Source organism: Erpetoichthys calabaricus, chromosome 14 (assembly GCF_900747795.2).
Source record: "Erpetoichthys calabaricus chromosome 14, fErpCal1.3, whole genome shotgun sequence".
Lineage (NCBI taxonomy): Eukaryota > Metazoa > Chordata > Cladistia > Polypteriformes > Polypteridae > Erpetoichthys > Erpetoichthys calabaricus.
Window position 1 is genome coordinate 31,216,292 of NC_041407.2, and position 15,160 is coordinate 31,231,451.

General features: G+C 37.1%; 1 protein-coding gene across 3 annotated transcripts in view; it reads left to right on the forward strand.

Moving 5' to 3' along the window:
• Nucleotides 1–15,160, forward strand: part of LOC114664886 (caskin-2-like) — a 309,053-nt gene that overhangs the window by 56,061 nt on the left and 237,832 nt on the right. For all 3 annotated transcript variants that reach the window (XM_028819182.2, XM_051936226.1, XM_051936225.1), the window contains exon 4: nt 1,317–1,414. In XM_028819182.2, coding sequence (XP_028675015.2) covers nt 1,317–1,414 — 98 coding nt within the window. The remainder of the gene's footprint in view (nt 1–1,316; nt 1,415–15,160) is intronic.

The window sequence follows — 15,160 nt, forward strand, 5'->3', positions numbered from 1 at the left end:
TTTAGATCAAATACTTAATACAGCCATTTTCCTCAGCCATAAACATTTCCCTTCTCCTCTCCTCCTCTTCTGACTCAGTCTTCCTGGGCGAGGCAGTGTGGCTTCATTTATGTTGGACTAAGGAGTACTTCCAGTGCCACAATATTGTATCCAGGAAGCAATTCCAGATCTGGTGGAAGCGTCTTAAAATGTGAAAGTCTCTTTTATGTAGCTCCTAAGAAACTCAGCAGGACTACCCATCAGGATTGCAACTCCTGGGCGGTTCTGCAGGTGTGCACATGGGAGATTCACCACAGGGATGCCACCACCCACCATGTTGGGGAAGCATATGACCTTGACAGTCAGTCTCCTTTCATTCTTCTAATGTTTTATCATCCTGACCGGGAAAGTGGACATCAACCATCCCTCCCATGATTCTCATCCATTCAGTAGAAGTCCCCTTTATGCTTGTACGTTTCTTGCCTGTGCCTGTCATGTTACTGTCATCACACCTGATACCCTAACACCGACCAGTCACCTTGTTGTTTCACCTTCTTGGTTCACATGTTACTTTCATGCATTTTTTGTGGGGATAGCGGTGGTAATCATGCCTACCTTGTTTTTACAGCCTCCAGATATGGTTCAAGGAGCTTTTCCACACGGTCCTTGTTCTGGGCAAAGTTGAATTATATTTATTTGTCGCCATCATGAGTCTTGTTTTGGGCGGCACAGTGGTAGCGCTGCTGCCTTGCAGTTAGGAGACCCGGATTTGCTTCCCGGGTCCTCCCTGTGTGGAGTTTGTATGTTCTCCCCGTGTCTGTGTGGGTTTCCTCCGGGTACTCCGGTTTCCTCCCACAGTCCGAAGACATGCAGGTTAGGTGCACTGGTGATTCTAAATTGTCCCTAGTGTGTGCTTGGTTTGTGTGTGTGTGTGTGTGTATGCGCCCTGCGGTGGGCTGGCGCCCTGCCCCGGGGTTTGTTTCCTGCCTTGCATCCGGTGTTGGCTGGGTTTGGCTCCAGCAGACCCCCGCCTCCCTGTAGTTAGGATATAGTGGGTTGGATAATGGATTGATGGATGAGTCTTGTTTTCTGATATGATATAGATATCCCTAATAGGAGCAAATGGTTCTTGATAGCATTGTTCTAAGTATAATTTTATTGTATAAAAGAGAAAGTGCTTTATAGAGATTAACTCCTCAGCAAGATGATAGATACGATTAAATGACTGATCTGTGTCATTATTTGTATATGATGATATATAACTACTATTTAAAGAAACTAAGCCATCAGTTATTTCTGTGAATAAAAATTAATTACTTTATTTTCTTAAACGGCAGATTTTCAGCTCTTCACTTTGCAGCACTTACTGGAACTACTGACCTTATTTCTTTGCTATTAGAAGCACAAGCCACTGTTGACATCAAAGACAACAATGGTAAGTCAATAATTATTACTAATATAAGTTAAAAATATATGAAGCATAGAGTGCATAGTAATAAAGTATAATTGCTTTTCAGTCACTAATTTAAATAAATATAATGTGCTAGGTGCAATGTGCTTTTGTTTAATAATTTCAACAATCCCCAATTGCCCTTAAATGCTATTTGTCTGTGTGGAGTTTGTTCATTTTTACCACATCTGTGTGAGTATTTCCTCATATGCTCTGGTATTTTTTGCACATATCTAAAAATTTGGAGGTAGATTTTGTTGGTGCCTCTAAATTGACACCATGTAATATGAGTTTACTGTAACGGTGTGTGTGTTTGTGAATGGAACCTGTAATTAATTGGAGCCCTGTCCAGGGAAGTTTCCATCCTGGACAGCCTCTGGTCCCACTTGTACCATGAACCGGATAACTGGGTTTAGGGAAATTGTTTTATGGCATCATGCAATAGTTTCAGTTGCTTTTTAAATGTCTTTTTCTGTGTAACAATTCAGTGCATTTTTATTTAACATGTAACATAAAACTATAAATAACTTTATGGAAAGATCAAAGGTACAGTAGGCTTTCTCCTATAAGTGCAGAAACATTTTCTGATTTTTATGTTTGATGCCCCTTATTCATCGAATATTTGCTGAGTTTACTTTTCAACTGGTGATCTCTTTGCAGTATAATCATCTAAGAAAAAATCAAGAACAAATAATGTCAAACTGTTTAATTGTGATTATGTTAATGCAGCACTCCGTTGCTGAGCCAATCAGCACACAGGAACTTAACTGTGTGCGCTGATTAGGTAGCTTCTCAGTCATCCGCCAATAGCTTCCCTTGTATGAAATCAACTGGGCAAACCAACTGAGGAAGCATGTACCAGAAGTAAAAAGACCCATTGTCCGCAGAAACCTGCGAAGCAGCGAAAAATCCGCGTTATATATTTAGATATGCTTACATATAAAATCCGCGATGGAGTGAAGCCGTGAAAGTCAAAGCGCGATATAGCGAGGGATTACTGTACTATCTGGTATTGTTTTTGACTGATAAAAACAAGCATAATCAAAACTAGATACTGAATATGAACAATTTTATAATTTTAAAAATATTTTTTATGTCATTTGTACTGAACAAATGTGCCATGACTGTTAGCTCATTTCATCTTTTCCTTTTCTTGCCCAGAAAGGGCCAATTTGAGGTGAAATTTAGGTGAATTTTAAGGTTTGAGGGAGTTTTACTCTAAATGTCTACAGCACACAACATATCCTGCTCCGAGACAATGTGCTTACAATTAATGCCTTCAATATTGTATTAAAAATCTCCCATGCTGTTCTTTATTTTCTACCAGCCATATTAATCTCTGATTTCATCTCGGGCACATACAATTTATAGACAGAATGTTGCCACCTGCAGGCCTGAAAATATATCAAAAATCAGAAAATAGATTCTACTGTATTCTGACATGTGTAATCATGAAAATCATGGGGGCTTAAGAAGAACAGGGCTGTTAGGCTTGAATTGGTGTGCAGAGAGAAACAAAGAAAAACAAGGTTAGGGGTAGTGAGACTTGAGTAAGAGCAGGTAATAAGAGTATGGACAGCAATGAAACAACAGAAACAGCATCTGAGATTAAGAGCAATATATACATTTTCTAAACTCCCTTTATCCAGAGCAGGATCACAGGAGACCTGGAGCCTCTCCCAACAGCTTTGGATGCAAGACAGATAAAATCCCTGGACAGGGTGCAAGCCTATTGCAGCAATATTATATATGCAATATAGTGCTGGGCGGTATACCAGTTCATACCGAAAACCGTTTTTTATTTTTTTTATGATATGGATTTTTCTTATACCGCAACACCAGTTTAAATTGCCTAAATGACGTTCGGAACGTGGCGCAGCGGGAAACTGTTCAAGTGGGGACCTTTTTCACTGCTACACCGCTAAACACAGATTTGTTGCACTAGGGCTCTTTTTCACTGCTACACCACCAAATAGTGGGCGGTAGCATAGGAATGCTGCGTGGTGAAAATGGACAAAGAGCCTGGAGATACTTTAGTTTTAAAAGGTCAGATGTGTAAATACTGTTTCTATACTACTGGATAATACTGCAAGCCAAGTTGTACTTGTTTTATTTGTTTTCAATACAGTGTAATGTACCTGGGTACTGTGTAATAGTGTGACGACATGCTTTCAAACCCCGTCATAAGTTATATAGCACATTAAATGCTTTGTGTTAAGTGATTCTTAAACTGACTTCTTCTTGCACTAAGAGGAGGCGCCGGCAGCAATCGCCGCACAGAATACATTCACTTCATGATCTTCCTGCTCTCTGAACATTTAGAATGCTAAGATAAATACTTGATATAATTTTCATGGTGAAATGCATTAAAGCATGCATTAATCATATGGGGGCACGGTGGCGTGCCTGCCTTGCATTTGCATGTTTTTCTGGTGGGTTTAGTCGGCGCTTCAATTTCCTTTCAAAGTCATGTGGGGTTTTGTTGTGCTATATTGACCCTGCTAATGTATGTTTTGCTTGTATTCATCCTTCGATGGGCGCAACTCTGAATGGATGGCATAATTAAACATGTATAACGAAGATATTTTTAAAGTTCTGAACACTCCGTGGGCTAAGTTTATAATCAGTTTTAATTTCACAAAGACGTTTATCGTGTGGTGATTGGTTATGTGGAGAAAGAAAAAGGACGGATAGGAACTGGGGTTTTGGTACGTCAGAAAGAGACCGCACGCGTGCAATAAAGAAAGCCCGCTCAGAAGAACATGCATTGAATTCTGTGTTCGTGTCTCCGACCACCAGATCACAAACCCAACATTTACACATTATTTAAGTTAAACCTTTGTGATACCCATTCATACATCCAGTTTTTTGGAGCCTCGTCACACCTGCCATAAAGGTCTCTACACTGAACTTACACCTGGGGACCCCTTACTGCCAGGAAGCAGCACTACCGCCTCACTACTGTGCTTGTTTAATACCTGCTTTAATGCATTTCATCATGAAAATGATATCAAGTATTTATCTTAGCATTCTAAATTTTTAGAGAGCAGGAATACCATGAAATGAATGGATTCTGTGCGGTGATTGCTGCCTCCTCTTAGTGCATAGGAAGTCAGTTTAAGAAGCATAGTGATTAACAACTGGGTCGGGGAACACAACAGAAAGCATTTAATGTGCTGCATTAACTTATGACGGGGTTTGAGAAAATCAAGTAAATTAAACATTGATTTTAGGATGAAGTTTAGTTTATGACATTCTACTTTAATTATGAAGTAAACTATGAAAATAAAGTGGAAATGTTGACTTTAATCTTGACATAAGCGTCAAAATTAAAGTGGAAATGTCGAGAATAAAGTCAGCAGGTCGACTTTATTCTTGACATATACCGGTAGTTTGTTTTTTTTCTTCCCTCTTTACTGTATTTTTTTTTCTTCACCGTGGCCCTAATGCACTTCCGTAGGGCTATACCACAAATAGCATTATACAGTAAATGCAAGTTGCAGTTATTTTATTTATGTATATAGCTTAGCTTGAATCAAGGTCCATATTAATGCAGTTTGCCTAAATGATGGTACAGTTGGTAAGGATGTCATCACAAAGTTGTACTTGTTTTATTTTATTTTATTTTAATTTGGTGAATACTGTGTAATGCACCTGGGCTTGAAGTCTTGAAGTAATAGTGCAGCTATCAGTAATAATACTATTATTTATTTTATTGTTATTATTTATTAGTTTAAATATTATGCAGTTTATTGATGGTAAAGTTGTTGAAAAAGTCATTTTAACATGTCAGTGGACAGAGATAGTTAACATTAACAAAGTGTAGTTGGTTCACAAAAAATATTTACTATTTATTACTTTTCTAAGACATGTTCAGTGCAATACAAGTTTTGACAAGCACCTCTGGATATTTTACTAAGTCTAAATGCCTCTTTGGATGGTTGAAAATATGTTGTCAAAGGCGGCACGGTGGCGCAGTGGGTAGCGCTGCTGCCTCGCAGTTGGGAGACCTGGGGACCCGGGTTCACTTCCCGGGTCCTCCCTGCGTGGGGTTTGCATGTTCTCCCCGTGTCTGCGTGGGTTTCCTCCGGGCGCTCCGGTTTCCTCCCACAGTCCAAAGACATGCTGGTTAGGTGGATTGGCGATTCTAAATTGGCCCTAGTGTGTGCATGGTGTGTGTGTCCTGCGGTGGGTTGGCACCCTGCCCGGGATTGGTCCCTGCCTTGTGCCCTGTGTTGGCTGGGATTGGCTCCAGCAGACCCCCGTGACCCTGTGTTCGGATTCAGCGGGTTGGAAAATGGATGGATGGATGTTGTCAAAATCATAGTTTAAGTTTTTGCAAAATTTGTTCAATAAAAAGGTTCTATATTTTGACTGCAACTGTCATGCAATGTGATTCCTTCTCTTCATTAGTGTCACCCCCTTGAAAACTATCACTTTATGGGGCCATGCAAACCTGTATTAATACTTGTGTGCACATTAAAATGTTTTTTTATACAATGTACAATTCTCATAACAGTCTAACAGGTTATTCTTAGCCAGTCTACTGCAGTAATTGCAGTGGAAAATGTGGTTAACATCCACTCATGCATGGGGAAAAAAATACCATCGAATACCGTGAAACCGGGATAATTTAGAAAAATACCGTGATATAGAATTTTGGTCATACCGCCCACCCCTAATGCAATATATATGACATGACTGATGTTAAGAACAAAAATAATATGATATTTCAACTATTTATTTTGAGAGAGAGACAGAGAAAGAGAGATTGCAAATATTTTAAAACATAATTGTGACACTGGATTAATTTCACAATATCAGGAATTTTGAGCTGTGAATGTAAAACTAAAGTTAAATTAATAAATACAGAATAAATATAAAAAACACATTAGTAGCTTTAGTTTTTCAGTAGTTGACAGACTCTCTTCACATACCTATCTATAGTTCAGTAGAGACATTGCCAGCTCAAGAATTTTACAAGGTTTGAATTGCTTCCTTTTTAAACGACCTTTTTAAAGCAAAAGTGATTGTTCAGCAACAATATGCTGATCATTTATGTTGACCTAGATAGTCTCTCGATCAGTGCAGTTTTATTTTCAAAAAGGAATTCTCCTGTGCAAAGTTGCAGGTGAATTATTGTCAACAAAACGCAGACACCTGATAAATATACTGAAACGTTACTCACTTGTGATTTTTCTGTCCATATGGTAAAGGTTTTGTTGACCAGCACATTCCAACTTCAGGTTTTTGAATTACATCTTCATATAAAAGAAGTGCAAAAAAATATGGCAGCTCATCATAACAGACATCCAACTCATGCAGCCTGGAATTTACTTTACATAGTGTGTCTTGGACTCAGAGTTACAGCTAACATGCTGTCATTTATGAACAGCTTGAAATTCTGTAAGGGATTATCTGTATCTAAGACTTCTCTCTTGAGCCCCAGAGATGCAGTGAACGGCAGCTTTGAAAGTTTTCCAAGCAAATTCAAAGTAAAATCATCATCTTGGTATGCCTCACTAACCCTTGGACCAGAATCTATCATGCTGTTACTATCAGCTCCTGAAGAACTGTCATTATTATCGCACAGTAAATCGCTTTCTTCGCCATATGCTTTATGTGCTCGAATTCAGCTTGCACTGTCACAACAAATGCTGTCATCAGCCACCATTCACTGGATGAATGTATGCGAGCAGCTCGAGGTAGATGACTTTCTGTTTTAGAGTTAAAAGTTACAAGGGTTAAAGACGAGCAGCAGGAATATTTATTCAAAAACCAAATTTGAAATTTGTATAAATATATTTTGATTAATTTCGGGACCCCTGCAGCTAAGGTTAGCACTTGCATAGGTCTGGTTGTTACAAAAACTAAAAATATTTTTACTTTTTTTTTTTTATTTCAGTTAGTCTTTTCAACTAATTTAATAGTTTCAATTTTATTTTTTTCTTTTGGCTTTGTTAATTATTTCAGTTTACAGAAATGTTTTTTTATTGAAAGTTTTCATTAAGTATAGTAACCTTGCTGATATAATGCAGTGCACCCAGTGGTTCACAGGTAGGTCAGAGTATTAGGTTTTGTTTTCTTTCATGAACTGCAACAAGTCATATTCACAGCAAACATGTCATGTTTCAAATACTTTACCTTTGGAGATAGCTGCATCAAAGACAAGTTTAGCTCACATTTCCCGTCACTCAAGACTGGAAATCACCAGACAGCCTCACAAATTTGTGATTGCTTTGAAACTTTCCTGGGGTCGAAACAGGCTGGATTATCCATATGGACAATTAATTGAGTGTCATTGTTCATGAGACCTGGGGGGCACAGACACCAAAAAACTTCACCGCAAAACACACTTTACAAGCATCTCTGGCTACATCTGCATTAACCAGTGAAATCACGAATGAAAGAAGTTAAAATCAAACAAAACCCCTTCCACAAAAATAAAAATAGTTACTTCCTGCACAACATGTAGTGGTGCCAATTAAGAAAACAAGCCAAACATGCATCAGCTTATGGGTGGTGGTACACAATTTAATTATGTCATGTGTTTGGGCATTGGGAGTTTATCTCATACGTAGTGACTCGATTGTATTGATAGTGGAAGTAGGCATAAGCTATTGACTTTTGATCTTTTTGAAGTTTTTAAGATACTGCATAGTGTCAGATTATACAGGTATGTTGTGATATTTCACTGTATAAGTAGGCTAATGTCCTAAAAAATAGCTACAGTACATTAGAACAATCTGGATTAGACCACTCCTTACATGACCATTAAAGCTTGTCAGTTATATCCTGCTACCCCTTCCACATTAACATCAAGTCTAGTTTTGAAGGTCCCAAAAATTCTACTGTCTTCTGTACTACTTGGTAACTTATTCCATGTGTCGATGGTTCCCTGTTTGAAGAAAAACTTAATGTTTGGATGAAATTTACCCTTGACAAGTTTCTAGCTGTGTTTTGTTGAATTCATTTTAAAGTAGCAGTCTTGATCCATTGTACTAATTCTCTTCATAATGTCTCCCCTTCATCTTCTATTGCTTAAATCGAAAAGGCTCAGCTGTTTCCTCATAACTCCTCCTCTAACCCTGGAATCAGCCTAATGTGACTACTAGGTGCCAAAACACCACCCCAAATTCTAGACACAACTTCACCGACACATTTAATGTTCATAAATACCTTCTACTGGCTTCTCTGCAAATACTCCAACACTGCAGGTTTTCCCATCATGACTCCAATTCCCAGCATGCCCTGTGGGAATATGTATGTGTGTACCAGCCCAGGAGTGGTGCCAACTAGTGTATAGGGGGACTGTACAATCTATGGCATTTTGCCCCACCCCAATTTATCCATCTTATAGTCCGGAAACAGGCACACCCTCCATCCTAGCTGGAACCTTAATCCATTGCCATCTTCTGTTACACTTCTCTGGACTTTTTCTAGTGCTGCTACATCTATTGGCTTGCTTACTTTTTTTCTTATAACTAGTGGACTTACTTATGCATATCTACTAAAACCACAAATATGCAGTTCTACCAGGATTTTGTAGTTGTTGGGTTTCTTGAGATCACAAATAGTTCTCAGCCTTGCAAAAGCATAAACGAGGAGTCACTTCCTAATTGATCAGTGGGAATTTATATTTAGAATTGGATTGTAGAACCACTTGCACCTGGCGAACTCAAAACGAACAGAACTCAGATTTTTTGACACTTATAGATGCTCTAAACTTGCATTGTCTTAATATAAATTAATATTTGATCATTGAATATCAAAATGTCTCCAAGAAAATACACTCTCTTCCTGTCTTTAAACAATATATTAAACAATAAAACAATCTAATTAAAAAAAGAGTTTTTTTCATTGAAAATAAAAGTATTTTTGTGTTAGTGTCCTTATGTCATTTGGATTGCATTATTAAAATGCAATAACTTGAGATGAATTGCCTGTTTTAATTTGCAGTTATTATTAATCCATTCAACTCATTGTGGTAATTTTGGAAATATTGTTAATTGTATTTATAGTGTGACAGACTATGAAGCGTTCAGAATTTTAACTGTACCCAGTGATGTTGTAAATAAGTTTGACTTGATTATACAGTGTAATATGTTTTTAGTATCACAGGAGTCAGACATCTGGGCCCACCTCATCCCACTTCCTGCAGCGCTGAGTAGTTGGAACAAGTATCTGTGTGTAGAGGTGCAGTCATGTCTACCTTTATCAAGTCAAATACTGCAGCTAGTTGCAGCTAGTCGAGATCAAGTCAAGACAGAGTCCAGATTGAGGCATTAATTAGAATTGAATTAATTCCTGCCCATATTTGCCAATTCTTGGATTGTGCAAATAAGACAGAGCTGTACTGAACCCCTGCAGATTCATTTTAGCCAATTTAGTAAAGCATGGTATAGGATCTTACCAGTCACTAAGTAGGAGCGTACACAACAGGACACCAACAGGTGTCAGTGGACTTGTAACTCTAATCCCAAACAAAAATCTTGATTGTTCATCTAATTATAGAAATTGAGTATTTTTAAAGTTTGATTTATGTGACTAAAATATGGACTGTATATACTCAAGTATAAAAATCAATCACAAAATCAGACCCCGACTTATACGCCCATTCAAAAATGCGACACGAATTTTTTTTTTTTCATCTTCTTGCCTCCTCCAATCTCGCACCAGTTTCTCAAACACATTGAATTTTATTGCAGCAGTGCAGTTACCAATTTATTTTGCCACTTCAACAACTTTCAATTTAAAACCAGCTTCATATTTTCTTCTAATCAAATGGTCCATCGTAGGTAAGGGATGCTCTTACAATAAAGATGTATGAAGGTCTGAGATACAAAAAACACAAATCAGTGCAAACGTTGTTTCGGAATAGTTCGGGTATTACCATGTGGTCACTTAGGCACAATACATAGAAAAAAAAGGCAGTGTGCTCTGTGGTTACTCTCTCAGGTGGGCGTTAGCACATCATAATCTCTTTGACCAATAGCGTGAGTTTTCCGCATTCAACTTATACGACGACATTATAAAATACTGGAAATTATACTATAAAATCAAGACCTGACATATCCGTGAGAGAACTTAAACGCAATATATATATGGTACATTTTTGATCATTTTGCACTTTTATTTAATCATAAGCATGGTAAAACAACAGTATAGTCTCAAATTAGGCTACACGTATGGTTTTTTTTTTTTTTGGTTTGTTTTTTTAACCTGACATTACCCTGAATACTTTCTAGAAATATCTAATACTGTAATATGTAACCCTCATCCTCATGAAGGCTGTTGTGTTGCATTGAAGTAAAAGTCGCATTAAGTCAAACTGAAACTTCACATTTTCATGGACTGCTCAACATCAGACTTAATTCCAGTGCATCACTCAGATCTACATCATGTATGGTGTACCACCAACATTCTCTATATTGGTAAATCCCAAGAAACAGGCTAGAAAAGATTGTGCAAAACATCTCACTCATGTTAGCAAGTAAAGCAAAGTGTTAGTCACTTAAAAGAATCACAGAATCTGTCTTTTCAAAGAGTTTGGTACATGCTGTTTGCATCTTTTCTAAATAATTCAGATACTCTTGCCTAATAGGTCCTTTTAATTTTTCCAGTTTTAGGTATTGTGTATGTGCACATCACTCCTAAAATGCTCACACCTGTTTGTTTCTTTACAGTACTATAGAAGTCCATGGTTGCACATGAGAAACATTATGACAGGTCTTCATTCATTTTCAACACATTATTGAAAGCCACAAAAATATGTAATTTATATTTTTTAGTCTGGACAGAAAAACAGGTTATGGATGAACAGTTTAACTTTTTCCTTTTGATCTGCAAAACTGAAAACGATAAGTTAACATTATACATCTGCTGAAAAAATGTATTTATTAAAGCTTCCAGTCTTTGCAAATGTCTGCTATCTCAAGTCAGCCTAGGTGATAGACGTTATAGATCGTTACCTTCTTTTTAAAAAAAAAAAAAAAAAAAAAAAAGTACATGAAGAAGTAATCTAGAAAAATAACTCTTGCCCATGTGAAAACTGAAGTATAAGTTTTAAAGTATTCAATATATATATTTACTTAAGCATCAAACTGCACATAAATATAGGATCTTTCCTTGTTTTTATATATATATATATATATATATATATATATATATATATATATACACACACACACAGTGGAACCTCTAGATACGAGTTTAATTCGTTCCAGCACTGAGCTTGTATAGCGAATTTCTCGTATCTAGAACAAACTTCCCCATTGAAAAAAAATGGAAATCCAGTTAATCCGTTCCGCACCCCAAATATATTAACATAAAAATCAATTTTCCTAACAAATAACACTGATAAATTTATATATACTGTAGTCTACCTTTAATAAATAACACTGGTAAATAATATAACTGATTATTAAAAGAATCAAAACAGGTGTCCAAAGTGCAGTAGAGCATTCAATAAATCTTTAAATAAATAATCCTTAAAACAGTTGTGAAGTGGAGGTTTAAAATACACAAGAATAACAATCCTTTAACACGAGGTTAAAACGTCAAAAGGATGCAGTCTTTAAAAAACATGACAATCCCCGGTGCTTCTTCTCTGTTAGCATCTCACCTGCGGGCTCTGCAACAGGCGAGACACTCTTAATGCAGCTGACCTTCTCTACACCGTCCTGCTTCAGCTGTTTGGCTCGCCTGTTCAGCTCACTGTTCAGCTACACGCGAGCCTGCACTCGCTCGCTCGCTCTCCCGCACCGACTTCCTGCCTGCCTGCCTGCGCTCTCTCTCCTCTCTTTTCTTTTACTTCTTCTCCCCCTTAACCGGCTCGCGCTTCTCTGTATATGCGGGGAGGACATGGCAGCTGCAGCCCATCAGCCACAGGAACAATCATGGATGTGGGCAGTTTCCGACCTGTGCACTTAAGTGAGAAACGCAGACACCGCAGATCGCGGCTCGCAACTGCTACCACGCCCCCTCGCTAAGCCGCGAGCTATACCCACAGCCTGGCTCGTGGCTCATTACGCGAGCCAATGCTCGCATTTAGATCTGAATTTTTTGCTCATACTTTCCTCGTATTTTGAATTTCTCATATACAGAGGTGATCGTATCTCGAGGTTCCACTGTATATATATATATATATATATATATATATATATATATATATATATATATATATATAGCCAAAAAAGGTTCTTACACACTGAAAATAATCCAGGCTGCCTTGTTTTTGCCAAACGAACATTGAATCAAAATTTTTAAAAAAAATTTATATTTAAAGATTTAATATAACTATATAAGCAAAGCAGTTTGTCCTATCCTTCCACCCTTCAGCCCTCAAGGCCCACCCAGAATGACATTTATGTTCTGTTTTAAGAGAAGCCAATATGTAGTAGAAAGTTGCTTAGGGCAGAAGGGGTTTAGTTATTGTTTTCATACTTGTTTGGATTAGGTACAGCCTTAAACACATTATTGAGGATAAATACCTTTTTATTTTATATTTATATTTGTAAATAAATAGGTGTGTGTTTCATGTATATGCATAGAACTTTTGTTTTCTGGTGTAATATTGCTGTCAAGAATATGTCTAGCTGCTTTAGATAAGGATAGAGGTAACAACAGCCATGTGTGATTGATTTTGTACTGAAATACAAATGAAAGTAGACAGATAATTTTGTAATCGAGTAAAGCCAAAAATATTCTAAAAGCATACTCAAGTAAAGTAACAAAATAAATATAAAACACTGCTCTTGTCTAACAGCTTAAATGAATGGTACTAATAAGAAATTAAAACACAGAAAATGAGAATGCCCATCATTACAAACAATAGTCCGAATCAGGCTTATTCCCAAATGTGCTTCTAACCGGTAACAAAAATAACTGCAGCAATAAATTGCACGGAACCTTATGGTGGGCAGTGGCTCAAAAGGATTTGAAGGGGCAGTTTGCAGAACAAGGTTTATTACAGTTCAATCATAGATACAAATTAGTTCCCACTTTTTCATATGGGTTTAATTTCATTGGAAATTTGAATGTAACTTCATAATATTCCTAAACTTGGCAAAAAGGGTATGCTTATGATTGCTAATTATGTCTGATTATCATATATATGCATACATATACAGTATATATGTTGTATGCATGAAGATTGTTTAGTAACAAAAAAAGAAAAACAGTGATACCTTTTTCTGTTTCTAGGTTTTGTCAGCTTTTGGGTTTTATAGTAAAAATTGTCATTTAGGATTTGGCTCATGCTTTCAGTGTACCTGTACTAGGAGAAATGGGTTAATATAAAGAAAATGAAAACCAAATTTGACAATAATGAGATTTTCACACATTCATACAGAACTCATAATATGCACAGCAAGTAAAACTGTTCAGAAATCAACCCCTCAAAAACTGCCCCATCTGTAACTCATTGTGTAAGTGTACTAATAGTGCCTTGTAAAATTAAATTCAGTGTCACTTGGCAGGCTTTTGAACATCAACATGTTATTTGCTCGTTGTATTGCAGTTAATGTCTTTGTTATGTCTTACTGTAAAAACATTTATTGTTAATTCGATAAGACTGTTAAATGTACCTTTTTAAAGATGCTTTACTGCTTTTGAAGAGTTCTTACGTTGAAATTCTGAAAAAAAAAAAAAAAGTCAGCCTGCTGTGTTCCATCTCTTCACTACAGCTTATGCCAACAATAACAATTAGAAAACTGAGTCCCATTTTAGCCTGAACATCAGTACATTGAGAGTCCACTCTCACGCATACGCACATTTCTGCAGTTACCTGAAAGTGACAGTACGTCTACTATTGAACTATGGAAGCAAATTGGAATCAAAATAAACAAATTTAAATACCAGGGGAATGAATGTACAATCAAGCATATGCATTTGCTATAAAGAAATGAAAAAAATGACTACTTGTTTAAAACATTTGTTTTAGGTGTGCAGCATTAATTTAGTGTTTTCACGTTAGCTTTCAAGTGTAACAGCACTAAAATGAGTAAATCCGCTGCAAATTGTTTGAATGTGTCATCGCTCTTCGACGTTAAAAGCCCTCAATGTCGCACAGACTACTTCCTTTTATTATTTAAGACTTCTGCTACCCCGCACGAAGGACACAACAATCACTACCATCAGTAGTTAAATTCCCTAATGTTGACATGCACACAGTGATCGAGCAACACTCCTGTCAGAAAGAAGTCCTGTCACTGGTGTCATGATCTGGATTCAGTTGTTTGGTGCTGACGTCACAACAGAGGACGGAGTGCAAGATGCCATAAGATAGAAATGTATTTTTTATTTATTGTTCATTTTAATGTACTTTGTTAATTCCCAAGGGGAAATTTTTTTTTTTTTTTTGCAAAATCTTTTTTCGTCCGATCGAGGCTCAACCATTACACAGAATCCTTGGAGTAATTTCTCAGGTTAAAGAGCCTTGCTTAAGGATCTAACTGGACAGGATCCCTTTTGGCAGTAACAGAATTTTAAGCGGTATCCTGCCAGTTGCCAGTGCAGATCCTTAACCTCAGTGCTATAACTCCGTAATGTATTTGGTTCTTGTAGTATGACAAAAAAGCTACTGCTGACTGGTGTTTTGCAGAAGATGCCAAACAGAATTTATGTGATGCATCCTTAGCCTGTGCCTACTAACTTGAGGTAAAACAGTATCCAGTGCAATACAAACACAACTTATTAGTCATTTTGCCTTGGTTTCTGTCAAATGGCAGA